The sequence below is a fragment of the Sorghum bicolor genome, chromosome 10, assembly GCF_000003195.3.
Source record: "Sorghum bicolor cultivar BTx623 chromosome 10, Sorghum_bicolor_NCBIv3, whole genome shotgun sequence".
Classification (NCBI taxonomy): Eukaryota; Viridiplantae; Streptophyta; class Magnoliopsida; order Poales; family Poaceae; genus Sorghum; species Sorghum bicolor.
Window position 1 is genome coordinate 11027873 of NC_012879.2, and position 27228 is coordinate 11055100.

Sequence of the window (27228 nt, forward strand, 5' to 3'; positions counted from 1 at the left end):
GCTGTCTTCTCGGGGTTGCCTTCGACCAGCTGCACTTCTTTGTACTCCTTGGATTTTGAGTTCTTCCTGGCTGTCGCCTGTTCGGGTAATCGGAGCTGGTCGGGAGGCAGCTGTGCGGCTTGGTTTGCTGTTTCCGCCATGCGGATTGAGAGGTCAATTGCCTCGGTGATCTTGAAGCTTTCTTCTTCGCAGGTGTACGCAGTGTAGACGTTGCCTCTGATGGTTAGGACACCCTTCTCCGTGGGCATCTTAAGGACTAGGTATGAGTAGTGCGGGACTGCCATGAACTTTGTCAGCGATGGGCGGCCCAGTATGGCGTGATAGGTCCCGTCGAAATCCGCGACTACGAAGTTGATGAACTCTGTCCGGAAGTGGTCGGGTGTGCCGAATTAGACAGGCAATGTTATCTGTCCGAGAGGCACGGAACTTTGACCTGGCAAAACCCCCCAAAATTGGGCGTCGTAAGGTTTTAGTTGTGCCGGGGATATCTTGAGGGCGGGCAGGCTGTTGCGGAAGAGGATGTCGATGGAGCTTCCCCCGTCCACGAGCACGCGCTCGAATCTGATACTGTTGATGCAGGGGTCAAGAATCAGGGGGAAACGACCCGGCTCTGGGATAGCGGCCCACTGGTCCTTCCTGCTGAACGAGATCTCCCTGTGGGACCACGTGGGAAATTTCGGGTCTGCGATCAGCCCGTCCGTGCTGTCTATGTTGAGGCAGGCTCTCTTTAACAGCTTTCTTTCTCGCTTGGACTCAGTGGAGACCTTGCCCCCGAAAATGGAGTGGACCACGTCAGTGGGGCTGACGTATTGGTGTCGGGGGTCCCTATCTTGGTCCTCATCCTCATCTTCGTGGTCGTGCCCGTCGCGCTTGTTGTTTTTCTTGGCGGAGTCGTCTTGGGCGGCCCGCCGTGTATAGATACTTTTGAGGACGCGGCACTCTTCCATGGTATGATTGGACTTTGGGTGTAGTTGGCATGGTCCCCTCAACGTTTTGTTGTAGTCTTCTTGGTAGTCCCGTCGTCCATTGGGTCGTTTGACCGTATTTACTTCGTGGTCGTAGTCGCGAGGGCGCTTTCCTCTGAAGTCGTCGCGGCTGTCGCGCCGCCGATCCCAACCCTCTCGGTGATCGCGGTTGTCGGAGCGGCGGTGATTTCTGTTGTCGTAGCGACCACGACCGTCATCTCGCCGGGGAGGCTGGTCGGGGCCTCTCGCATCGTCTCGGATTAGTTTTTCTGCGTCATCGGCATCGGCGTAATTTTTGGCCGTGGCGAGGAGCTCTGCTACCGTTGATGGGCGCTTACGCAACAGCTTGTTCCTCAGCGCTTCGTGGAAACGCAAGCCCTTGATGAAGGCTGAGATGGCCTCGTCATGAGAAATCTTCGGGATTTTGAGGCGCATATCCGAGAATCGTCGGATGTAATCGCGCAGAGGTTCATTCTTCCTGTCCCTTATCCTTTCAAGGTCATACTTGTTTCCGGGCTGCTCGCATGTGGCGATGAAGTTGTCGATGAAAGCCTGGCGTAGCTCTTCCCAAGAGTCGAAGGAGTCCTCGGGCAAGCCGAGAAGCCACTGATGACCAGCCTGGTCGAGGACTACGGGGAAGTAGTTAGCCATGACGTGCTCATCTCCTGCCGCTGATCGGACGGCGATTTCATAGAGGGTGATCCAGTTCTCTGGATTTTCCTTGCCGTCGTATTTTTTAAGTTTTTCGAGCTTGAAATTGCGGGGCCACACGACCTGGCGGAGGTGTGAGGAGAACTGTCTTAGGCCCGGGGGACCGTGTGTTGCATCGTACTCGATGCGGCGCAGGTTTTCGTGGACTGCTCTCTCTGCAGCGCGCCTGTTGATGCGGTCCCGGGCATCTTTGGAAGGGATGTTGTGGCGGAGATCCCTGTGTTGATCTTCTTTTTGGCCGCGTACGCGGTTCTGCTTGCGGCGGCCATCGGCGTCCCGACCACCATCGTCGCGCCGCGAGTCCCCTCGACGGTTGTCGGGGGAGCGGCTGCGGTGACGCCTGCTGGGTGAGACCTGGCTACGATTGGTCTGGTCGGAGGCGGCTTCCGTATAAGAGACGTCCTGGACTCTCTTGAGCAGAGTGGCTGTCTGTCCCATTGCGGCGATCAGGTGTGCTCGGATGCTGGTCCGGACTCCCTGGCATTCGGGGGTGTCAGGAAGCCGATCCAGGTTAGCCATGGCGACAGCCACGTTGGCGCTTGGCGTTTTGTAGACTGGCTGGTCCCCGACCATGTCAAAGGCATCGTTGAGGTTATTTGGTGGCATCTGTTGTTGCTCGTCCGCACGTCGTCGGGCGCGATCGGCGTTACGCTGTTCGCGGAGTTGCCTCTGGTCATCTGTTTCTCCGTCAACGGCCGGTTCGTCGGCGCTGACATTGAACACAATATCCCCTCGCCGGGGGGGGGAATATCGGGAATCGGTCGAAACCCGGAGGGTGTGAAGGAAAATCCAGGTCGTAGCCCTCGTCTTCGGTGTTTATAACCTCGGTGGGGACGGAGCTGGTGCTTGAGTTGGTGCTGGAAACCTGGCCGTCCCGTAGCTCTCGGATTGTCACCATGTTGACATGGTGACGATTGTTCCTTGTCGGCGACCAACCCGCCTTGCTGAAAACGGATTGGACATGCTGTGAGTAAACAGAGGCCGAGTTGTTCAGGCCGCAAGGATAGTCTTCCTTCTTGAGCTCGACGGATCGTCCTGAGGGGGTTGAGGTTATCGTCAGGGACGTTCCCAGCCGTTCGTGTGTGGCGACACGAGTTGGCCGGCGGGATTTCGAAAAATCCGCTTGAGCAGCTTGGTCGGGCCGGCGCAGAACTCCATCTATTAGTTGGGAGACTTCGAGTAGCTTGGAGTCAGCGCGATCGAGCGCTTGGAGGAGGTCCGAGCAGTCGATCTCCTTTCCCTTGTAGAGTGGGAACGGTGGTCGGGCGCTTGGTGCCGTCATGCGTGTGGTCGGAGACGGCGTGATCTCAGATTGGATCTGGATCTCTTTCGGAACCGTGGTCGCGAAGCTGCCGCTGCACGTCGTCCACGTGATCTGGCCGACGGTGAACGTGAGGCCTTCGGGCACGGTCGCGGAAGCTGGGATCGTGACCATCTTGTTCGCCGGAAAAGTTGCACGCACACCCCCTACCTGGCGCGCCACTGTCGACGAAAGCTAGTCGGCAGTCTACCTTGGGGTATACCCACGGTAGTAGTTTATCGGTAGACGGTGCGCAAACTACGAACTCGATGGTGACGCAAGACACGGACAAGCTTTTTATCCAGGTTCGGCCGCCGAGTTGGCGTAATACCTACGTCCTGCGTCTGGTTGTATTGATTTGTGTTGAGAGAATATGATGTCCTAGGGGGGTCCCTTGCCTCTCCTTATATAGTCTGGAGGGCAGGGTTACAGATCCGGAAACTAATCCTAGTCGGTTACAATTGTCATGGATAATTCGATATCAATTTCTATTCTAACCGACTAGAATCCTGCTTGATCTCCACATCTTGTTTCCTTGCGCGAAACTCCAGGTTGTCGGATCAAGCCTTGGACTCGTCTCGTAATGGGCCAAGCCTCCTGGCCGAAGTCTAGCCGTAAGGGTATAGGGGTTTATACCCCCACACTTGTGGAGTACGAGATGTACTTATGCTTGTTTATATTTCTTTTTAGATAAAAATCTCGGATGGATTTAGATAAAAATCCTAGATGTATAACATATGAAGGTAGCTATAAGGACTACTCGGAGGACTTTTAGGCTTGTACTTCACCGGTCAACCTTGCATGTGTGAAGGCCCTAGAGAGTTATCTTAATTATATTATGTTGTTGTACCAGACTATATGTTGTTATGACTACGTTTGTTGTAAACACTGCAATGACGATATATAATTTTTGATTTATGTGTGTGATTGATCCCTAGGCACACATGAGTTAATGCATTCAGTTTCGTCTTTGAAATTGGGTTTGACACAAATTATAGGTAAACTGTACAATTAGTTATTTCTTATCTACATTTAATGTTTTATGTATGTGCGCAAGATTCGATGTGATGGAAATCTGAAAAATTTTGCAAAATTTTTTAGAACGGCCTTGTTTAGTTCTAAAAAATATTGCAAAATGGACACTATAGCATTTTCGTTTGTATTTGACAAATATTATCTTATCATAAACTAACTAGGCTCAAAAAATTCGTCTCACAAATTACAGATACATTATGCAATTAGTTATTTTTTATTTATATTTAATACTCTATGCATATACCGTAAAATTTAACGTGACTGAGAATAAAAAAAATTACAAAATATTTTGGAACTAAATAAAGCATACAAGGCGATGGCGTGATCAGAGCCTCAATAACGAGTGGAGAGTAGTAAAAACGAACTGCTGAGACCTCGCATCGCAATCGCACAGCCTGCGTGGCATCGCACTGCGTTGCCTGTGTGCACCGGGGAGCGGCAGCAGCAGAATTACAACGCAGCAGCCCTACAGCATCTCCGACACATTAGCCAAAACTAATTTAGCTACTCTCTAAAATAGATTGGACAAAAATATATTAAAGTACTCCAACAGACTCTATAAAAGATGGTTAGTGAGGTAGGCTATCTAAAAGTAGAGAGTGAATAAGGTGGGATGGAGAGTTTCTAAATTTGAAGAGTCAGACCTTGTTTAGTTCACCCCGAAAATCAAAAACTTTTCAAGATTCTATATCACATCAAATCTTGGAGCACATGCATGAAACATTAGATATAGACGAAAATAAAAACTAATTGCACAGTTTGCCTGTAAATCACGAGATGAATCTTTTGAGCCTAGTTAGTCCATGATTGGATAATATTTGTCAAATAAAAACAAAAATGCTACAGTGCCGAAATCCGAAATTTTTTCGGAACTAAACAAGGCCTACAGAGTCTGTTGGAGATATTTTTCCTTCAGCAATAACAAAATGTACCTTTAGAAAATAATTTGGCTAATCTCTTGAAGATGCTCTTAGGCCTTGTTTAGTTTCAAAATTTCTAGCAAAACGAGCATCGCAGTACTTTCATTTATATTTAATAAATATTATCTAATCATAAACTAACTAAGTTTAAAAATTTGTTTCGTAAATTACATGCAATCAGTATGATTATTTACTATTTTCATATATTTTTAATGTTCCATGTATCATAAGATTTGATATTACAAATTAAAAAATTTCGTAAAATTTGTTGAGAACTAAACAAGGCCTACCGCAGTCCACATGTGGCCGTGCCACGCGGAGTGACCGAGTGTATAGGGACAAAGAGCTTTACACGTCTTGCTAAAATTATTGTTTTCTAATTTATTATGATAAAAAATACTATAAAATAATTGATAGATTTAGCAAATAAGGTTAAATAAACAGGCTTAAAATCGAAACGAGGTCGCTCGTGAAATGGAAAAAAACCCTAAGAAAATGTTATTCAACAACGTAGTGTTAGACACTCGTTTTCTTCTCGCCAACACACTGGCAAGGCCTCTTTATCTCTTTTTCTAACGGCCTTACAAAGAGAAATCACAGGCCAGCTAGAGGCGGCCGAGTCAAGTCGAGATGAGTGCACCCATGGCTGAAGCTCACCGCGGAAGGAAGAGAGAGGGGAAGAAGGACACGAAGCTCCAGCGAAAACTTAGCGTGGTCACGGCAGGGCTGTGGACGGCTGCAACTGCAAGGGTGAGGAGGAAGAAGAACAGTGAAAAATCAAGTGCACTCTACCGGTAGAACGCACGCTCGAGTGCTAGCTAGACAGCCGCCTTTCGGCTGAAGCCGTGTCTGGCTCCCCGTGCACAGACAACGCGTTAGGGGCGGGCGCCGGGCGCGCTACTGGGGCGGCGCCACTTGCCGAGCCGGGGCTAACGCGCCTCGCGGAGCAAGGTGGAAAGAAATTAAAGGGTGGAAGCAAATACTAGTTATTTGTTGAAAATCAAACTAGGCAATCGCAAAAATTGCTAGCTAAAACACCTCCGTTCCGGCCAACAACAGCTCTGTAGGAAAGAGAAGCCACCCTAGACTAAACTAGGCTTTATTTAGTTCCAAAATTTTTAGTAAAATAGATATGGTAGTTCTTTCATTTGTATTTGACAAATATTGTCTAATCATGGACTAATTAAGTTCAAAAGATTCGTCTTGCAAATTACAAATATACTGTGTAATTAATTATTTTTTATCTATATTTAATGCTCTATATATGTGCCGCAAGATTTGATGTGACGAGAAATCTAGAAAGTTTTGCAAAATCTTTTAGAACAAAACAAGACCTTAAAATCATATTTTCGGGTCACAGTTAGCATCGTTAGATGGCTATTCTGACGACAGTGTCATTTTATAAACAGATAAGGAAGATTTCAATTTTAGATGCTAAATTTGGAACAACAAACTTTTTTGGTGTCACATAAAAAATATTAGTAATTAAAACAGCATTCAAATTTTGAGTTTGAGTGTCCGAAAGATCATGTATACTACTTGGAATGGGCCTATAATTTTTTTTTTCACGAACAGGTCGTAACTTATTTTTCATGAAGAGGAAAGGAAAATTTATGAGTTACATGACATCAACGAATTCTTGTTGTTCCACATCCGGTGAGAGGGGTGATAAGATGATCATGGTTATTATAGGAGAGAGAGCATCAAGGGCTGGACCAGATAGAAGACTTTTCTTTCTGGATTTGGGTAGAGCAATGTTCACGAAAGGATCGGTTTAACCTTAAGAACGGAGGACCAGAAGACTGATTTTGGTCAGTCCAAAAGGAGCTTTTTTTGGGGAAATATTTGGCATTTTCGGTAGCGACTAGCGAGGCCTTACCCCCACTGTGGCCGGCCCGCTCCGATTCCCTGAGCCCAATCTTGCCCTGGACCGCTGAACGGAGAATGCTCGCTCGCTTCCGCCCTCCTGGTCCTGATTCCTGTCTCCTGTGTCCTGGCTGCAGCGTGCGTTCCACTTCCACACACTCACGGATGCAGATGCAGACAGACAGACAGCCAGCCTGCGCTGACCTCTCCGTAGCCCGTAGCCGTAGCGTAGCGACAGGCCGCACAGCCGTGCACTCGATCGATGCGCCCACGAGCCAGCCAGGTCCAGGTCTTGCAGTTGCAGGCCCGCCATCACCATCAATGGCTCTGCGTATGCATCTGCGTGACTGCGTCCGTGCTAGGCCCGCCGCGAGCGCGGTGCCGGTTGCGGGTGGCTGATGAATTCATGATGGTCCAGTGACCAGTAGTACCGTACCGCCTGCCTGCCTGCCTGCCCGTTTGTGTTGCCAAGGCGGAGACTGCACGCTTCTTGCCTGCGATGCGTGTGGACCGTGCCCCTTTCCCTGATGACGAATCGGCGATCTTCCAGGCACAATCTCAATCAAATGCATGGGGGTGGGGCTTTCGATTTTGTCATGATCTGTGGTCTGAGCAGTAAGATACTACTTGTAGTCATTGAACATGAAGGAAATGACGGTGACGTGTGATTTTTTTTTCTTATTGTCCTAGTTATTATAACTCGGAAATGGTGTAAAAATATTCGCTTAATAAAACAATTCACTTTAAATTATATTAGTGTTGTTTGTTTTTGTGTGACTTTTACCATTTTTTGATTAGTATAGGCTAGTTGACGATAACTTTTTATTTATGGGTTATTAGGTAGGTTAGAACACACTAGAGAAAACAAAAGTGCACATGATGCTAGTTAGTTTATGGCTTTTCTAGTGTAATCAAGTTTGAGTGTAGATGTTAAATTTTAAGTCACTCAATTCACTCCCTTTCGCGGGCTAGTGTTCCTCTTTAGCCCCAGAGTGCACAATTCATCTCCAAGTCTAGTCTAAGTCCAACCATAAGTTCTGGCATTCCTCCAGCATATATTGCATCAAGCTATTGCAAGAGATCATCCTTTGGATCAAATAGATGGAGATTGAGAAGTGGTGTGCAAACAAGGTCTGTCATTTAATGAGCCGGCCAATGTAGAAGAAGCTTTGAAAGATGTTGATTGGGTAAATGCTATGCATGAAGAGCTCAACATTTCAGTAGAAATCAAGTTTAGGAGCCACTTGAGAGATTGAAGAACTACAATGTCATTGGAACCAAATGTCTGTGTAGAAACAAGCAAAATGAGGATGCATTATGGTGAGGAACAAAGCAAGGCTAGTGGTTCAAGGTTACACACAGGTAGAGGGTCTTGACTTTGGTGAAACATATGCGATGATTACGAGATTAGAAGCTATAATGATACTATTGGCAGTCCTTTCTCTCACAAAATCAAGCTATGTCAAATGGATCTAAAGGGCACTTTCTTGTATGAAGTCATCAATGAGCTAGTCTATGTGGAGAAATCGCTCATTTTTTTAAGATTACAAGAAATTCAACCATGTGTATAAATTCAAAAGGTATTGTATGGACTGAAGCAAGCACCTAGAGCATGATATGAGAGGCTGAGGTAAAGATGGCAGCGGGTCGGGTTTGGACCCGAAACCCGCGAGTATCCGACCCGACGGGGGCAGGGACGGGTGCAGTTTTTGCCCCGCGGGTTTGCGGGTTCGGGGACCCGAAACGGGTCGGGTCGGGTGCGGGTTTTAATTCTCCCCCGCGGGGTGCCTGTCGGGACCCGGAATTGCAGGAGGCACGTAAAAAGCCCAGGAAACCGCTGGCCAATTAACTTTTACCCTAGGTTAATCATTCTATTTCTATAATCATTTTGGACACCTGTGCGGCAGTTCTCGGGTTTCGGGGACGCAGCGGGTTCGGGGCCGGGGCTGAACCTACCCCCGTAACAGGTTTCGGGGCGGGTTCGGGTTTTCCTTTCGGGTCTCGGGTGCGGGTCCGCGGACGCTCAACCCGCCCCGAACCCGACCCGTTGCCATCTTTAGGCTGAGGGACTTCCTACCCTCATAAGGATTCAAGATGGGCAAGGTTGATACAACACTCTTCACCAAAATGATCAAAAAAAATTTATTTGTGTGTGAAATATATGTTGATGACATTATCTTTGGTTTAACAAATGAAGCATTTTGTGATGAGTTTAGAAAAATGATGGATCAAGAGTTTGAGATGTCTATGATAAGAGAGTTGATATAGATGGCCATGCAGCCCGTGGCCCGTTGGCCCGGCATTTTGGCCCGGCCCGGGCACGGCACGGCCCGAGGCACCAGGCCGTGCCTGGGCCGCCACCGTGGCCCGTGGCATGGCTCAGGCACGGCCCGACGGCCCGATGTTTAATATCCCAGTAAAAAATATAGCTTTTTAATTAAAAAAAATAAAATATAGGTCTGTTGGCTCATCCATCCATCCTAATTGGCCTGTTAAGAAATGTAGCTTGCTAATTCTAAACAAAAAAAAGAAAATATAGGCCTGCTACTGGCCTGGCATGACCTTGGCCCGGTGACCCGCCGTGCCTTCGGGCCGGCCCGACGGCCCGCGGGCCGTGCCTTGGGTCATACCCCCGGCACGAGGCACGATGGTGGCACGGCCCGGCCGGCACGACGGCACGGCGCGGCCCAGCACGCCGGGCCGGCACGGCCCGATGGCCATCTATAGAGTTGAGTTACTTCCTTGGCCTTCAAATGAAGCAAATGAGGAATGAAAGCTTTGTGAGCCGAGACAAGTACATTAAAGACATGCTTGAGACATTTAGAATGAAAGATGCTAGACCAACTAGAACACATATGGCCACAAATGGTCATTTGGATTTGGATACTAGTGGTGATACGGTTGATCAAAAGTTGTATCGGTTTATTATTAGAAGCCTAGTCTATTTGAACACATCAGGACCATATGTGATGTTTATTATTACCCTATTTTCCATAGAAGGATTAAAAAAAGGTTGGACTACATTAAGTTTCTAGACTCATGTCCCCTATTGCCAAGTAATTTGAAATCGGTAGGGAAAATTTTTGCCCCTGAATTAAGCACGAAGGGTTCTATACGTAAAAGTGTATGTTAGTAATCTAAGTAACAATAAAAATAAATATTTATTTTTTGTACACGAAGTTTATTGACGGCCAGAATTATGCAAAAAGTGTAAGAAATCTATTGGTAATTATATAATGTGGATATAAGTTCAGTTTATAACTATATCATCAATGGCGTTAAGAATATTCCAGAGCAAATATTATGAGGAATCTAAGGAAGAGACACGGATCTATATCCCAAACGATAACCAAGACAATTTTATTAGGAGTGGATACTACGGTGGTCACACCTATGTATATATACCAAGAGTAAATTTGAAATTGGTTCATACAAATTCTCTACATCCATACATTGTTAAGAAATGTTTAATGCCTCATGGCAAAGGTTAATGGTTATCTGATCTTCGAAATTGTAAGTTAGAGGAGATTTTTCTCCTTATACATCACGTACATGACACGGCGTTCTTCAGTAAAGTAACATGAAGACGCATGCAGAGGTAGAAAGAAGTCCACTTTAGGTCCCTCAACTTTTGTAAAAGTCTGTTTTTCGTTCTTGAACTTTAAAACCGGGTAAAATACATCCCTCAATTTTTGAAACCATACATATTACGTCCCTGATATGGTTATGAGCGGTTTTGAAGGTAGTTTTGTCTTTTTCATTTTTATTTATTTTGGCTGAATATTTGTAAAATTATAGTAAAACACATAAAATTCATAAAATAGTAAATTTAATTTTGTTGGACTCCAGATAAGTAGATCTACATAGTGAATATATAATATAGTATACTTTAGTACAAAATTTTTATTGTAGCTTTAGATTTATGTTTTTCTATAATTAATTAAAATAATTCATAGCTATTGTTTGTATGGTCCAATTTGTGGTGAATTTTTTTATGTTAGACTAATTATTATATGTTTAAACTATGGTAAAAAAATTCATACTCATTAGATCATATATAACTTAGTTATAGATTTATTATAATTTAACAAGCATAAACCTAAAAAAATCTATAACTAAGTAATACGTGATTCAATGAGTATAAAATTTTTACTATAACTCAAACATAGAATAATTAGCTCACCATATAAATTTCATCACAATTGGACCATAGAAAATGTAGTTATAATTAGTCTAATTAATTACAGAAAAAACATAGATCTAAAGATGCATCAAAAAATTTTGTACTAGAACATACTATATTATATATTCATGTGTAGATCTAATGATCTGAAGTCCAAAAAAATTGAATTTTCTATTTTATGATTTTTATGTGATTTACTGTGATTTTTCAAAAAATTCAGCCAAAATAAATAAAAAGAAAAAGGTAAACCGCTTTCAAAATTAGGTCAAGGATGTAATGTGCACGGTTTTAAAAGTTGAGGGATGTATTTTGTCCGGTTTTAGAGTTCAGAGATGAAAATCAGACTTTTGCAAAAGTTAAGAGATCTAAAATAGTCTTTTTCCGCAGAGGTAATGGCTCGCGAAACCTTGGGCAGGCCAGGAGTACAACACAACAATGGGGGCCATCTTTGCGTCGGCAGCCCAGAGCTGGTGTTTTTTAGTTTGGGCTGCCAGCCGCGATTTCTAGCTCAATGGCCCAGCACGTTGAGAAAGATACAACATCTCGGCAGTCCGTGTGGCTCAGTACGTATTCATTTTGTAAAACATGAAGAGCTACATGTATCTCCAACTTAAAATATATGTAAGAATTGGATTTTTGTCCTCTAGTGTATATGCAAATGAAATTTTACTTTCATATGAAACAAGTTTGAATCTCAAATTTTATGACGATGCACATCTATAGATGCACTATTAGTGTGTATAGTTTCAATCTTTTTTTTGAAAACTTCTAAGTATGCTTTTAATTGAGTTTTCATGGAGATGTGGTTTGCAGTAAATATTTTGCTTGCAAGCAATCTGAAGATACCGTCTTTTAGTTAGACGTAGTCAGAAAAAATCAATTTCACTCGACTGCTAATTGAAGTCATTCGCCTTGACCTGGTGCAGTCATTGACATGAGTCTTATTTAGTTGGAGAGTGCAAAGTTTTTAGCTGTCTCATCGGATGTTTCATAAGTTGTCGGAAGAAGTATTTAAATCTCTACTATAATTGAAATCTTCTTCAAGTCACCTCCCTCCTTCAAGATCAACGGCTCACAAAACACCAACTAGGAATCCAACGTCTGAGATTAAGATGTTAGAAGCCGCTTCCAACTATCCCGCGTGCGCTCCGCGGCGAGGTTTCGAACCCAACAGTCCGCGTCGTTTTTATTTTCTCCGAGAAAAAAAGAAACATCGTCCTCTCATCGTCGCCCCGCCTCCCTTCGTCGTTCCTGGCTGGTGGGCTTCTTCTTCTCCGAGTATTCACTATGTACACAAGCCTCCGCCCAGGTTCGATTCTCATCCCTGCACATTTTCTTCTCTTCCAGAAATGAGATTTGGATTCGAAAAAAAAAATGAGATTTGGGGAGGCGCACAGGGGTACCATGCATACGGGGACTCCAGAGAGGCACCGCCGCCATGGGAATCAGCCATCATGGGGCCTCCAGTCGCGGAGAGAGACAGCCGGCCGCCGCGGGGTTGCATCCACGCGCTCCTCCATCGCCGCCGCCACCCCTGCCACATCCATGGTTGAGGAGGCGACGCGGCTCCGCCTAACTGCGGTGGCATGGCTCCAAGGTAATTTGTGCCTTGTCATCTTCCCCGTCTAGGATTTCTGTAATTGAAGGTGAGCAATTCTACCTGTCTAAGATCTAGAAATGTGCAGTAGAATTAAAGCTAGAAATTTTAGTGGTTTCAGCATTGATCTTAAAATGTGCAGTGAAATCTTACAAGCCGATTGATCCATTGACCTGTCACTTTTTCTAAAATCTGGAAAAAAAAATAATTCCTATGATTTCGATCTTTTTCCTGTTTTTGCTCTAACCAGTTTTGTTTCCCTACTACGTGCATCGACTTGCCATTTTGGCCAACCTGACAACTTAAGTCCAGCGAAAGGCAACAACAAAAACGGTGACTGGGAGACAATCATTACATAAGGTGCTTGTCAAGACTATCAAGGCGTAGCGTCATTGGCGTGTACATCTCACTGAATCAAGGAAACCAACACATGTATGTCAGCTTGCTTGCTGTCCATTGCAACCTTCATGAAGAGTACAAGTAGAATGCCCTAAATTATTTGGTACTTTGATAATTACCTGAAACCCGTCATCATGTATTGGATACATTGTCCACACTGCTTTGAGAGATAATAGATGGTAGCATGCTAATATAATATTTTACTACCAGATGCATTATGAACCATTTTTCTAATTCTAATTGCCTTTTGCAGATTCATCCTGTTGCTTTTCAATTTGTCAGCACGTTCAGGGTACTAACCAAGCCTATTTCACTGAATGTTTGGGACTTGATTCTTCTAAGAAGCAATTTTGTGAGTCATGGATATGTTAAGGATTCATTCTTTAATGCTGGTTTTTTCTATGGTGTTTGTTGATCCTTTCATTACATGGATTAGTTTTTTTATTTATTCTTGTGATTCTATAATATAATTGTTTGTTGGGAACCACACCTTTGGAATAACTCAGGAACTTAAATTAGGATTAAGTTGTAAACTATGCAGCATATCAAGACTTATTTTTTTCCTGAAGTGTGAACTGTTTAGTTTTAATAAGCATGAAGGATGAACCTATTTGTTGCATTTTTATTTGACAAACTCCTATTTTGTAATGGATTAGGAAGCTGAAGGAATTGTATATTTAAGATGGAAACTCATGCGGCAAGCTGGTGATTCCATAGGATAAATAAAAATATCCTTCCTTTTTCCTAGCAGGACCATATAATTACAAGACCCTCATGAAGTTGAGAATGCCACTTGGATTTCACATTAACATCAATACTCACTCTATTCAACTCTTAGAATCCATGCCAGTCAATTTTTTTTTGGAGTTTGATCAACTTTATAGAAAATAGCATCAATATGTATGATATAAAATTAGTATCTTATGAAAATATATTCTATGATAAATCTAATGATATTAATTTGGTACTATAAATCTTAGCATTTTTTTTCTAGAATTTCGGTTAAAGTTTTAAAAGTTTGACTTACGACAACTCTAGGAGTTGAAGCTTTTAGGACAAAGGGAGTATATTGATTAAAATTTTCTGTTGTTTTTACTGTAGTTTGTTTCTGCAAAGATAGAAGTTCATGTCTCACAAACTTCTGTATATTTGCCAAATATTGACATAGTGTGTTTATCGACTTCCATTTATTTGTCGCACATATACAATGAAGATGCTGACCATGGTACACACTTGTTGGACCAAATTAGGTGCTGATCATGATACACACTTAAAACACTGCTGGAGAGGGAGGCGCCCACCCTCATTTTTAGTAGGTAGAAGGTGATAATCGAATCTTGGTTGGCTGGGTGATTGTACACCCTCACTAGCCAAGTCATCTCAGGGAGATTCTTGCTTGTTCAGCTGATTTTTTTTCCTTATACAAATACTGCATGTACATATCCCTATTCATCCGCTTTCAATAAAAAGTCATGTTGTTTTAAGGCACGAGTGCATTACATTCCAGATTGATTCTTGATTTTCTACCTTTTGCCAGTGTTTTAAGTTCAATAAAGAAGCACTGCTATTATAAAATCACTTCATGATCTGCTATAATTATCTCGTGCAGGTTTTCAGCTGCTTTGGCCAGTACTACATTGCCTTCCTGAGCTTCATGCGAGATGACATAGAACTAAAGAACTATAGTTACAGCCTGGAGGTTTGGGGCACCAGGCGCAAGATGATCGGTCAAGGGGTGCCCCGGAGCATGAGTGACAGTCATTGGAAGGTCCGCAATAGCTATGATGGGATCATCATCCAGAGGAACATGGCCCTGTTCTTCGTAGGTGGTGACAGGAAGGAGCTCAAGCTGCGTGTCACTGAGAGAATCTAGAAGGAACAATAAGTTGATCAGATAATATATCTCTTCTGCTCCAACTACTTCCATGAACTCATGAATTACATTGCAAACAGCTTATGCCACGCGTAGGATGAACTCATGAATCACACTGTAAAAGAGCTTTTGCCATGTATAGTAGTTTGGAATCAACTTCTTGTGATTCATTCTTCTTTTCAGCTTCTTTTAGCATGCTATTGCCTTTTGGTTCCTGCAAGGTAGGTGTTGGTGGATGTACATCATGTAGATGCTGGTATAGTTGCTAATGATGCAGAATTAGTATAGATTTTCTATGTTATTTTCCATGGCGAAAATGCTAAAAAAAAAAAACTTCTGGAGTTTGATGCCTTCAACGTCTGGTAGAGTTTCTTGGATGATGTTTCAGAGGTCTGCATCGAATATATAGGATGAAACAAAAATATTTGGTTATATAATATTTAAGACATGAATCTTAATAGTAAATCTTGTTTTATATTTTACCGTAGCGTTAGCACGGCAGTATACTAGTACTAATAAAAAAACAAATTACATAATTCGCTTGGAAACTGCGAGACAAATTGATTAAGCCTAATTAATCTATCATTAGCATATGTGAGTTACGGTAGCACTTAAGGTTAATTATAAACTAATTAGGCTTAAAAGATTAGTCTTATGATTTTCAACTAAACTGTATAATTAGCTTATTTTTTTATTTATATTTAATATTCTATGTATGTGTCTAAATATTCAATGAGATATGTGAAAACTTTTTGGATGAGGAGGCCTCACCGATAGTGGGTCGGCCCCTGACCATGGAAAGGAGAATATTGGCCGTTTAGGCCTTGTTCAGTTGCTCAATTTTTTGGGATTTTTAGTACCGTAGCACTTTCGTTTGTATTTGATAAATATTGTTCAATTATGAACTAACTAGGCTCAAAAGATTCATCTCGTAAATTACAGATAAACTGTGTAATTAGTTTTTATTTTCATATATATTTAATACTCTATGCATGTGTCACAAGATTCGATGTTACAAAAAATCTAATTTTTTTGCAAAACTTTTGGGAACTAAACAAGGCCTTAATCTCAGGTAGCTGATCTAGAGACGAACGACTCCTGTGCATTGCCTTGTAGTATCCCTAGTGTATTTCTGATTTTTGTTTTCCATGAAAAAAATCAGGTATACGACGACCCTGCTCGGCCGGCGTTCGGCACAGCGCCACGGCGGCTACCTGGCAACTACGACGGCGTCGATTCACCAGCAACAGAGCACCATAGAGGCGATTTGGAGGAGACAATGGATGGTGTTCATGGAGGCGCGGCGCGCTGCAGCCTGCAGCGACTGTGTGGGGGTTCGCGCGCGGTTGCGACAAGATGGATTAGGGTCGGATGCCGCGGCCCGACATGCGACGAAGGAAGTGACCGTGTGCGCGGAGAGGAATCGGTTCGGCGGCTCGAAGTCCCCCACGACGATCCTGGTGCCGCCGGCCACCGTGACGGTGTCGAGTGCGAAGCCGAGGAGCTTAGGATGTGTTTAGATCTAAACTTTTTTTTTATTTTGATACTTTCGTTCACGATTTATAGGCTGTGTAATTATTAATTATTTTTTATTTATATTTAATGTTCCATACATTAGTCATAAGATTTGATTTGACGTGGAATCTTGTAAATTTTTAGGTTTTTGAATCTTGTGCTTAGTCCAGCACCGCCCTGGCGTAGTGGTCCCGCGATGTCTTGATTCTACCCTACTAATACACCAACATTTTCTTTCCTACATCTACACCAAAAACGCACCCCACTGAAAAGTCCCTTCTCCACCCACCCAATAAAGTATATCTAGAAAAATAACAATATTAAAACGAACTATCCAGATTTAATCTAAAATTTTCTCTCTTTACTCGCTCAGGCCTTGTTTAGTTTCTGAAAGAAAAAATTTCGCGACACTGTAGCACTTTTGTTTGTTTATGGTAACTAGGTAAATGCCCGTGCGTTGCAACGGGAATACATAATACCATAATAACATATATACGAGTGTGTTATACTATTACCTAAAATAGATATTGCAATCGAGATATGTTCCAATCAATATATGTTTGTCAATACATGTTTTACAATATGTTGTACAATTAATAATCTAATCTCTCAATAGTTCGACGTTGAGTACGTGCTTTCAATGGACACCAAGCTACAGCTGGTCACCAATAAAAGATAATCCAGAAGATTTTGAAGTCCAAGGTGCGGTGTCTGACTTCTTGTAGCTGAAGCATGCAGATGACTCAAGTTGTAATTAGAAGTATCATGTATATAAGTTATTTGTTAATTTTTAAAGTTAAAGTACTATAAACCAAGTGATGTATTACCTCTTTCATGGAGTTAGAACCTCTTTATATACGATATTCTTTGTGAATATATCCTTTGTCGGTTTCTTCTTCCCCTTCCCCTTCCCTTTCCCCTTTTCCTTGTTCATGTCCTTCTCAACAACCGGCACGGCTAAGATCCTAATGTTCGATCTTGACGTAGCTCTTGATAGCGCCACATACAATTGGCCATGCGAGAACACTGGTTCCGGCAAGTATACCCCGACGTTGGGGATAGTCTGTCCTTGTGCCTTGTTAACGGTCATCGAAGCTAAGCCGAATAGGGAACTGCTTTCGCTTAAATTGAAAAGGGAACATCTCATCGTCCGACGGGCATAAGGGTATGCGAGGCAGAAAAACCCGCTTTCCAGCATGTTGTCCCAACACAATTTCTGCGTCTATGGTATTCTTTTGGAACCCTCGTATGATAAGCCTAGTACCATTACAAAGTCCATTCGCAGGGTCAATGTTCCTAAGCAATATGACTGGACAACCAATCTTCAACTTCAACACATGTGGAGGTAGACCATTGGGTGTCAAAGTGTTAAGGAATTCTTCAGGATAGTAGTTATGTGGATCATCCACCGCACAGTCAAAACTATGGTACACCATCTCATCTCCATGAAAACGACCTATCATCTTCATATTAATCATATCAACCCAGTCGTTCCGCGTAGATAAGATCGCTCGAGAGGTGATATAATCTTTGCTTGACATATTTGCATTGAGGTTAGGGAATATGCAATCAATTAGAGTATCAAGATCACTATCTTCCCCAGTGTGCGGTATGCATATATCATGAGGAAGGCGAATTTTATCATCAATAGACGCCTCCTCAGACCCTCCACCGACACGCAACAAGTATTCCGCAAACCACCGGTCGCTCTTTGCCCTCATGTTACGCACCAATTTTAGATGTCGCATAGAATCCCAAAGGTACGACATCCGCAGCGAGGCACCGACAATTTGAGCCCTTGATCCTCTCCGAACAACAGGAAGAACCTGTCTAAAATCTCCACCGAACACCACGGTCTTCCCTCCAAATGGTAGCTCTGCTCGATCCATTATATCACGAAGACTATTGTCTAGTGCCTTGACAGACAGCCTCTTTGTCATGCTAGCCTCATCCCAAATAATGAGAGATGATGCTCAAAGCAGCTTGGCAGTACCACTTTGTTGTTTTGTGAAGGTGCAAAAGGCCCCATTATCAATGGTGAGGGGAATCTTGAAGCGTGAGTGGGCGGTTCTACCACCAGGCATTATTGAGGCTGCGGCACCAGATGTAGCTGTTGCCACAGCAATCTTTTTCTGACTGCGTACAGTAGCTAGAAGTGCTCTGTACAAATAAGTCTTTCCGGTTCCTCCAGGACCATCCACAAAGAAGAGACCCCCATCCTCAGTATCAACCGAGGACATAATCTCATTGTATGCTGCTCGCTGCTCCTCATTAAGGGTGTCTGAGAGAGCCACATCATCCTCGTTAGCCTCAATGCTAGCCTCCTCAAAAATCTCTCTGGGAATATCACAAGAGGCGTCATATGTGTTGTCGATATCAGGAAGTGGGTATATCTTAATATCTTTCTGCATTGATTGTAGCGATTTTTGAATATCTTTGAGGACCTTCTGCTCTACCATGAAGGTGGATTGATTATTGCGCTTATAGTCCTCTGACATTGCCTCCTTATGTTTCTCCCATAGTCCAAACACATCACTGGGCTCACAAAATACCAATATTGTTGCAAAGAGCCTTCACAACGCATATGGCATCATCCACCCAGTTGCCTCAATGAGACTCTCATTTAGTGTGTTGTCCTCTTCGATTAGGCCCCTTCTTTCTGCAGCTTCACGGAAGGTCGGTAGGATTTTACCATCCATGGTCCTTAGACACTCAAAGGAGGTAGCACCTGCCACGTGATTCAGGAGAACTCTAAGATAGTAACGCTCCCCCTCGGCTGGATTGGCAGACACGATTCTTCCAATTTGTCGTAATGTATCACGTCGTACCCTATTTTGCCAAACTTTGCCCTGTGCTTGCCATGTATAGAACTCGGGGAAATCCCGATACAATACACCTCGAGCTGTTTCATCTGTTCTATTCTTCTCAAAGTATGCTGTAAGCATTGACTTGTCAGCACCTGGACGATCAAGCACTCGTCGAATCCCCTGGCGTCGGTGAAATGACACCATGTGCATGTCTGGAAGATGTAGCTGTAGGGACAAAACAGAAGGGTATCTATCACTCAAATCAAACCCGTATATCCTCCACAAGGCTTCTGGAGGGGTTACCCATCTAGCATCTCTATACTGCTTGATCTCATCAACGTTAGCTTCACTATCCTCCTTGTCAGCTTCTTTTATAGCCACGGACGCTCGATCATGACCCTTGTAAATGTAATTAAACAGATACTTGACTGCCTTGATGCTCCCACATGCCTCAACATTGATGTGGCAGTTGAACAGACGAAGGAGATATGGGTTGTAAGGCACGACCCATCTATTGTCAAGCTCGTGTCCACGAACTTTTTCTTTTCGGCCATCTTCACGTCGTCTATAAACTGGATATGAGTCCTTGCCTTGTACTGTGACATCACAGAAAGGTCTAGGATATCGGTTCTTGCAAGAATCACGCCCCTTTGTGCATGGACAATTGTGATTAAGCACTCCGCAAGGGCCATGCATCATATGTTTGGTAACCATCTTATACAAGACTGGGTACTTCTTCTTATTTGGGAGCTCAGCTGAGATGAGGCGATCATACTGCTCCGGGCACGTGATCTTATACTTCCTATCCATGATTAGTAAAAAATGTGCATGCGGCAAACCTCTTTTCTGGAACTCCACAACATAAACATGTGCCCGCACCTTTCCAAGGATATCCTTTTTTAGTAGTCTATCCTTTAGCTCTTGTAGTTTTGCTCTAAAGACCCGAACAACAAGATCTGGACGATCTTGTGGTGTCTGGCCAGGGTAGAGTTCACGCTTGATCTCATCCCAGTTCGGGTTACAAGTCATAGTGAGGAAGATGTCTGGTTTACCAAACCTCCGTACCAGAGCCATGGCATCCATGTATCGACGCCTCATGTCACGTGGACCTCCAATAAACGATGAAGGCATTACTGTTCGCTTTCCAATAGCTTCTGCTCTACCTTCACCAGCATGTAGGCTATCAACCAATCCTTGGTAGAGGTCTGCTCTAATATCATCTTGATGGTTTCGTATATAATCTAATCGAGAACTCTCGATCTTGATGTACGTGTCAACTGCAAACTGCTGGAATAGACGCCTACCATACAGTATGGGATTAAATATTCCTGGGCGCATCTGAAACTTGTAGCAGTAGTAGTCACGCACAGACACACATAATCTACCAGGGGAGTCTACAAAAATAGCCATGAATTAAAGTAGTTTGTAGAATAACCACTAATGTACATGTATGCAAAGTATGTAAATAAGAAGAATAACATACCTGTTTCTTCTCCTAACCCACTACAAGCCTTGTGTAGGGCACGGTACTTGATGACTTCTTCCATACTAACTCCTTTCTTTGGAATATCCATGTGCCAAGCTCACCCTTAGGAAAGAATAGAGGGTATGAAAGAGCATCATAACATCCATGATATGAGCGGATGCCATGTCTACTTCTATCTTTCCCATGTAGGACAACACTATTTTGGAACTGACCAAGGAGTTCGCTTCCCTCAATCCAAACAGCAGCCACCTCTGAAGTTGATGGCACATTGTATGTTCTCTGGTCCAGCCTCTGGTCAAGGTTTAGCATGACATGGTAGTCCTCGAGGTCTTCAGCCTGGCCCACACTTCTAAGATGTTGTGAGTATGGATTGTCACGAAGGATGGCCACCAGCCTCTCAATAACTTCCTTATCTTTTTGGCACTTCTCTTCACGACATCGTCGATAGCGATGCTCAAGGTTTGGATCATCATCGTAGAAGTAAAGCTCAAGATGTCTTGGCTCCTTACCATCTTCTCTACCAAATGACCTTATGTTGTGATAGATCTGTCCGTGTGCACGGAAGGTGTATATGCCACTATTTTTCATGCTTGCAGTAGCACTATCGAGGCGACAATATAGAGAAGTGAAAGAGAAATGGCCATTGAAAAATCTAATGCTATTATGAAAGTGCCTAGCATCTGCATCGTTACTTGACCAAAGCCTCATAAGCTCATCAGGTACGTTCGGATCATTGAGCTCAACCTTTCCGCTGCGACAACAGAACCCAGGTGATTCATGCTCAAACCTTTTTGCATCGCAGTGGTTGCAATTTGTGACAGGTTTTAGCATATGGGTATCAGTAGGCATGTTACTATACACCTCATCATATTGGTCAGGTACTTCAGGGATAGAAGTCATATCTTCCTCAAGGTCATTGTCTTGGATATTGTCATCATCTTCCTCATCTAGAATAACATTTAAGACACAATAGTTTAGACAAAGCAGTGGAAGTTTTGATTTCTATTCGGTCTTTCGCACAAATACCTTGCCCGACAAACATGTATCCCTCATCCTCTTCCTCGTCCTCTTCAAATATACCTCCCTCGTCATCATCTATGGTCGTCAAAGATATGTGGGTTAGTAGAACTACGGGTAAAAATAAACAAAGGAGTTCAAATAGTTTGTAGAATGTTAGAAGATAGTGTAAATTACCACTGTTGTCAGTTAGGTGTTCTTTAGTCATGCATTCATAATCATCAAACAGTGGTGCCATTGGTGTGGTTGATGGAGCCTGAATGTATGGTCCTACCTTTTCTGTTAATCACAACTGATCTTAGATCGATGTTATATAATATGGTATATAGGTCACCTAAATAGGACAATGAGGAAGCAATATTTACCATTGTTGTTCATGGATGATTGAGGCAAGGGCGTGTTAGTATTTACTCGGTCTTCAGACATGTAGTCACCATCTTTCTTAGATGACTTTGTGTTCGAACCAATGCGACACTCAAACATCGTGTTACGACGCATCAACAATGCATGTCTTTGTCCAGACAAAACATGTGATCTTGGTGTCAAATGGCCAGACAATAACTCATGGCATCCTTCATCATCAGTCTCCTCACGAGGTGGAGGAATATAAAGAGGTGATGCACTGGACTCTGGGATATCCCAACTACTGGATTTCGCCATGGATCCATGACCTCCAGATACACCCGCAGTGGGCCACACAAGCTTAGGAACAAATAACGGGTTCTCCATGGAAATAGATTGCGGGTGTAGGGTGTGCTTTCTCACCTCTTTGAATTTTTTGAGAGATAATTTCATTGCCTCCTTACGCTTAGGTTTAGTATTATACAACCTTTGCCGTTCACGCCTTGCATCCCTCTGATCAGGCGTCATATTTTTGTACCTCTCACTGTAGTAGTTACTTTTTGACAAACTTTGCACACATGTTTTATGAGCATTTGGAGTAAGGGTACTGGTGAAATCGACAGTGCTCTTCTCTATAGGCTCCATTTCTAGTTCATCTATCAATGTAATCATATAAATACAATCATTAGCTTTATCGAGTTTTGTAACATTATAATTTCATAAGACCTAAAATATTTAAGAAACTTTAATTACATGGTAACTGAGTCGATTTGTTCTCATCAACAATATTGTTGATCTGGTAGGAATTATTCCTATGGAGCCAATCTTCCGTTTCTACTTGATCCACATTTTCTTTATTTGATGCAGCGTCATCATCTACAAAAATATTTTCATATATATATATAACAAAAGATATGCTAATTAATTCCTACATGGCAATGTCAAAATGTTAGCATGCATTACAATTAGTAGTTCCAAATCCATGTATCTTTTTTCTTTGATGATAGGATTCACGTTGTCTCTTATTAATTGCATCCTTCTGTTCTTGAGACATTGCATGCCATCGAGCTCTATCCCTTTCCCTCTTACGTTCTTTAGCATCAGCTGCAATTATTTTTGAAATAATATAAGTTTGGCATTTACATAGCACATACAATGTAATAGTATTTGATATGGTGTTTCATTAACTTACCTTTGGCGATGTTAGTCTTGTCTGCCAATGGAACACGAGAACAATTATTTTCCATTGTATGAATCTATAATAGAAATAGACCCATAGTTCATATAAATTCCAATAAGAAGTTAAAGCATGTATTTCAAATCAGTATTGGAATCAAGCGATTGCATGCAAGAAGCACCACACTGTGATTTTTTTATCTATATAACTCCATTGCGATAAGATCTCCTTGGTGTCATTACTTTGAATTGGTTTACTATGTGGAGTGTGTTGTCTGTTCTTGCTGTGGACTTTGAGTTTTAGGGATACACAACATAATCTCAGCAGCCTATGCACTCCTTATATTAACCATTTTATCTTTCAGATTCCAAATACTGATCTACTGCTATGTGCAGCGAATTTTCTTATTTGAATACTAAGTGTGAACCTTCAAATGAAGGCAGTAACATGTTGATGGCCATAAACCAAATTAATTAAGGAGTGGGCAATACCAGTTTGCTAAACCAAATTAAAGAACTAAAGCAGAAAAACCTTGAAATAGAAATATAAAGGATAAACAATTTGATGGCTATTGGTGGATGTACATTGTGGTGATGGCAAAATAAAAATTGTTACCTTTTTGTATCTACAATTACTTGCTTCAAACAGGTGCAGCAACGAACTATTGCTCCAAATGCATTAAGGAATGCTCCTAACGTGGGTGGAAATAAGGTGTGCAGTAAGATAAAGTATGAAAAGATAAAAACAAACATATCCTAGATAACTCTTAACTAAAAGCTATTCCATGGGAGCAAACAAACATTTTATCTTGAGTTCTGACAATTGAGCTACAATGAAATGAATCGACCACTTGCAAATGTCAAGAAGACAGTAATTTAACCAACAGTTTGTGCACTAATACATTACAGACTGCATGTGACTTTCTCCATGTGGGCTCACTGTGAACAATATGAATGCATATCTCATTTTTTATACGATGTCTTAGGCAAACTACATTAGCTTAGATTATTTCCTATCATTATCAAGTTCAACATAGAAGATTTTTTTATATATTGGTTTGGATTAAGTTCTGTAAAGCATCCATAAAGAATAGAAAAAAAAGGTTTCAGGTTTGTGGTTACATATTTCAACTCAGGAAGCAAAACAGGTTTGAAGCATACTTCAGGATTCAGCTAGGTAACCTGGGAGTGGCAATGTCGTCGATGACAGTAGATTAGGACCCCCTGCCCTGCTTTTCATGACACCTGTAACAACGGCAGAACATGGACTCAGCAAGGTAGTAGCCGAAAGTATGGCTAATTTACACATTAATTGAACTGGATTAGTTTGTTAATGACAGGGATGATTTGAATAAGTACTGGATGATTCAGTCTACTAATAAGGACCCTGTCTAGTTCCAATAATAAGCATTCATAGGCATAATTTGTATTCACTGAATCACTGGAGAAGTTAGAGAGCAGAACCTTGCCATAAAAAAAGCTCGCTGACAAAAAAATATATATGGGTCAAAAAATTTGACAGAAGCCCGACTATGCATATAGGAAACACAGAAAAGCAATTCACTACACATCTAAAGTCATTGTTGTCAGTACCGTAATCTGATTCTGCATTCAGTTTCTTAGGGCAAAACCAATATGTTTATGACTTAGAATAATTGAGTCCACGGAAGAAGCTGTGATATACATATCAGACGATCTAACTGAGCCCAAGAAAGGTAAAAGGATAATCTCCATGAAGCCTGAGGGCCTGGACAGGGTCTGGGCATATGATTCTCATCTTTAACTATAAAAAGATTTGATGCTCATTAACATGCCAATATCAGAAAGTTGGAGAAGCCGTGGCTGTCAGGTTGCAAAGCTGTGACCATGGCTGCTAGTTTAGAAACGATTCAAATTATGTCTTCTTGATATGGAGCTCCATGTACTATTAGCCAATATAAGCACTAAAATGTTGTTTTAACTGAATGAAAAAGCTCCTGCCTTTGCATTTCTAAGTTTTAATCTAAAAATCTGCCTTAGAACAGAACTGATGTATGGCTAACAATTAACTACCTTAAACGTTAGTTAACAGTTGGTTCCTAATTCTTAATTTCACATGGAAACATTTGGTTTTCAGTGAACAGGGCTATATGGCTCATGTAGCATTAACCGATATTGAATTAATGAAATAAGCATGTTACTTTAGTAGAAAACATGAGGTAAACAAAGGCTTGGAATGAAAGAGCACTAACCTATCTATATGAGTTAATAATATCTAGAACTACTGCCCACGCTCTGATAGAGCGTACAGAGACTGAAACACTATGAATCTCTGAATATCCAACAAAGAAATAAATACACTAATTGAACTCTTGGTACCTAATCATCTCTAGCTGTAAGTTACAATAAAACAAATGGCTTAATTATTATGAAATGGCCACTTTTAACAAAGCGTCGTGTATTACTGAAGAAAAAGAGTTTTTTCAGTGCTCGGTAAATTTAGTCCCCTACGATGTTCCTGTATGGAAGGATGAAAGGCCACCGAGTATTAGAGTTGAGGACGACCTGAAAGTATACAAAATTTACCCAGTGGTCTAATGCAACGTCAGCATTGCACGGTTTTAGATTTAGAGATGATTTAGAACTCGAGCAATATCAAAGACCATCCCTAGTGATTATAAGTATTGTCGAACCGAGAATTAAGTTCTGAAATCACGAAATAATAAGATTACCAGGTAACAATTTTCTGCATCCTTGCATTACCATTATAGGCTGGTGAAATGATCAGTTGACAGCAAATGGAATGATTTAGTTAGTAGTAGCTACCCACTTCATCCCAAAATCCCAGATATAGGCTCAATTTCGAGCATAATTGCTATTTGCTAACGTAGTTTCTGGTAGCTCACTTTTCTATTACCAAAACCAATCAGATTCGCGTAGACACAAGCAATGAGCAAGTTTCTAATCATAACCCTACAACAACTGCTCTTTTAAATTACTTTATAATCCTGTCACAGTTTGTATATGAAAAAACAAAATTACTTCAGACCGCTTTATAAACTTGTCCATTTTAAACTGCAGCGAATTACTAATTGATTTCTCCCACAAACAGATACAATGCTCATAGAAACAGATACGCCACAAATCGGATTCTGCATTTACTTGTCTGAACTGCAGATGGAAGCTTAAGATATTTAGATATAGCAGAAGAATCGGGACCAAATACTTAATTGTTCAATTGATGCGATGTATGTATCCTGCATTCTTTACCTAGAAAACTAACCCCCAAATTGAGCGAACAAATTAGATGTGTACCTGTTGACTTCGCAGATTTTGCCCCGGCACTCCCCACGCCCTGACACCACGTTTCGTCGCGGCAGGGAGCAGCGAGTCGCGGCCTCTGTGTCCAGCGCGGTTGTGGCGACGTGAGCAACGAGCGGCAGTTGCGGCGAGTTTGTGGCGAGATGCGAAGCAGGCGGTGGATGCAAGGTTCCTCCACTCGACGCCACACCACGTACCTGGCGACGATCCACTCCACCGCTGCCGTTGAGGAAGTCGAAGGGCAGAGTCGGGATGCAGATCACGGAGAAGAGCAGGTCGAGGTACAACAGCACGGGGAGCAGACGTGGGCGGCGGTGGCGATGTGGAGCTGGACTGCTTGGGTGGTTGGACGGGGAGCAGATTTGAAAGGGTGAGGCTGGGCCTCGGCATGAGCAGCTCCTGATTGGGGGAGACGAGCACCTCCGGATCGATGACCTGATTGGGGAGCTGAAGCATATCTGGATCGATGACGGGGATGAAGCGCATTGGGCGAGGAGGGAGGCGCAGACGCGCTGCGTGTACTGGGGACTCGTGGCTCGAGAGGGCCATGGCATGCGGATTGTTTATTGGGAGCCGAGGATGAGTGGAGTCGCGTGGTGGGCAGGTAGCGAGGGAGCGAGGGGAATCTACGGTGAACGATTTACTTTCCCGTGTTTTAGTTGTAGAGATTATTGTCTAACTATAGACTAACTAGGCTCAAAAGATTCGTCTCGTCAATTTCGACCAAACTGTACAA

At 42.6% G+C, this 27228-nt stretch overlaps 3 protein-coding genes and 1 long non-coding RNA gene across 9 annotated transcripts; 1 reads left to right on the forward strand and 3 right to left on the reverse strand.

Annotated features, from left to right (window-relative positions):
* On the forward strand, positions 12149-15184 carry LOC8065774. Of its 3 annotated transcripts, XR_002448804.1 has the most exons (5): positions 12149-12289; positions 12378-12577; positions 12885-13009; positions 13230-13328; positions 14227-15184. It is a non-coding gene; the product is annotated as an uncharacterized LOC8065774 (long non-coding RNA). The 3 variants fall into 3 exon arrangements; XR_002448803.1 differs by having other exon boundaries at positions 12378-13009; XR_002448805.1 differs by having other exon boundaries at positions 12378-13009; positions 14586-15184.
* LOC110431085 lies at positions 17197-18304 on the reverse strand. Its single transcript, XM_021449779.1, has 2 exons — positions 17629-18304; positions 17197-17459 (listed from the first exon to the last, which is right to left on the reverse strand). The coding sequence occupies exons 1-2, from the start codon at positions 18302-18304 to the stop codon at positions 17197-17199; spliced, it is 939 nt and encodes a 312-aa protein (XP_021305454.1).
* On the reverse strand, positions 18338-22334 carry LOC8065775. Its single transcript, XM_021449780.1, has 7 exons — positions 22040-22334; positions 21852-21953; positions 21684-21752; positions 20870-21604; positions 19475-20565; positions 19224-19396; positions 18338-18935 (listed from the first exon to the last, which is right to left on the reverse strand). Exons 1-7 carry the CDS (start codon positions 22332-22334, stop codon positions 18338-18340), a joined length of 3063 nt encoding a protein of 1020 aa, XP_021305455.1.
* LOC110431334 lies at positions 22431-27051 on the reverse strand. 4 transcript variants are annotated; one of them, XM_021450366.1, is made up of 6 exons: positions 26690-27051; positions 26487-26571; positions 24375-24437; positions 23809-23884; positions 23209-23272; positions 22431-23120 (listed from the first exon to the last, which is right to left on the reverse strand). In XM_021450366.1, the coding sequence occupies exons 1-6, from the start codon at positions 27044-27046 to the stop codon at positions 22938-22940; spliced, it is 828 nt and encodes a 275-aa protein (XP_021306041.1). In that variant the 5' UTR covers positions 27047-27051; the 3' UTR covers positions 22431-22937. The 4 variants fall into 4 exon arrangements, 1 of the variants encoding a protein (XP_021306041.1); XR_002448829.1 differs by having other exon boundaries at positions 24354-24437; positions 26487-27051; XR_002448828.1 differs by lacking the exon at positions 23809-23884 and having other exon boundaries at positions 26487-27051.

Coding starts and splice junctions, on each gene's coding strand:
- LOC110431085 (XM_021449779.1), bottom strand. CDS start 18,304: ATGACAAAGAGGCTGTCTGTCAAGGCACTAGACAATAGTCTTCGTGAT. Junction 17,460..17,628: donor TGCGAATGGACTTTGTAATG/GTACTAGGCTTA, acceptor TATTCGGCTTAG/CTTCGATGACCGTTAACAAG.
- LOC8065775 (XM_021449780.1), bottom strand. CDS start 22,334: ATGGCGAAATCCAGTAGTTGGGATATCCCAGAGTCCAGTGCATCACCT. Junction 21,954..22,039: donor ATCATCCATGAACAACAATG/GTAAATATTGCT, acceptor TGTGATTAACAG/AAAAGGTAGGACCATACATT. Junction 21,753..21,851: donor ACACCTAACTGACAACAGTG/GTAATTTACACT, acceptor TGACGACCATAG/ATGATGACGAGGGAGGTATA.
- LOC110431334 (XM_021450366.1), bottom strand. CDS start 27,046: ATGCCATGGCCCTCTCGAGCCACGAGTCCCCAGTACACGCAGCGCGTC. Junction 26,572..26,689: donor GTGGAGTGGATCGTCGCCAG/GTACGTGGTGTG, acceptor CGCTGGACACAG/AGGCCGCGACTCGCTGCTCC. Junction 23,121..23,208: donor CAAGACTAACATCGCCAAAG/GTAAGTTAATGA, acceptor AAATAATTGCAG/CTGATGCTAAAGAACGTAAG.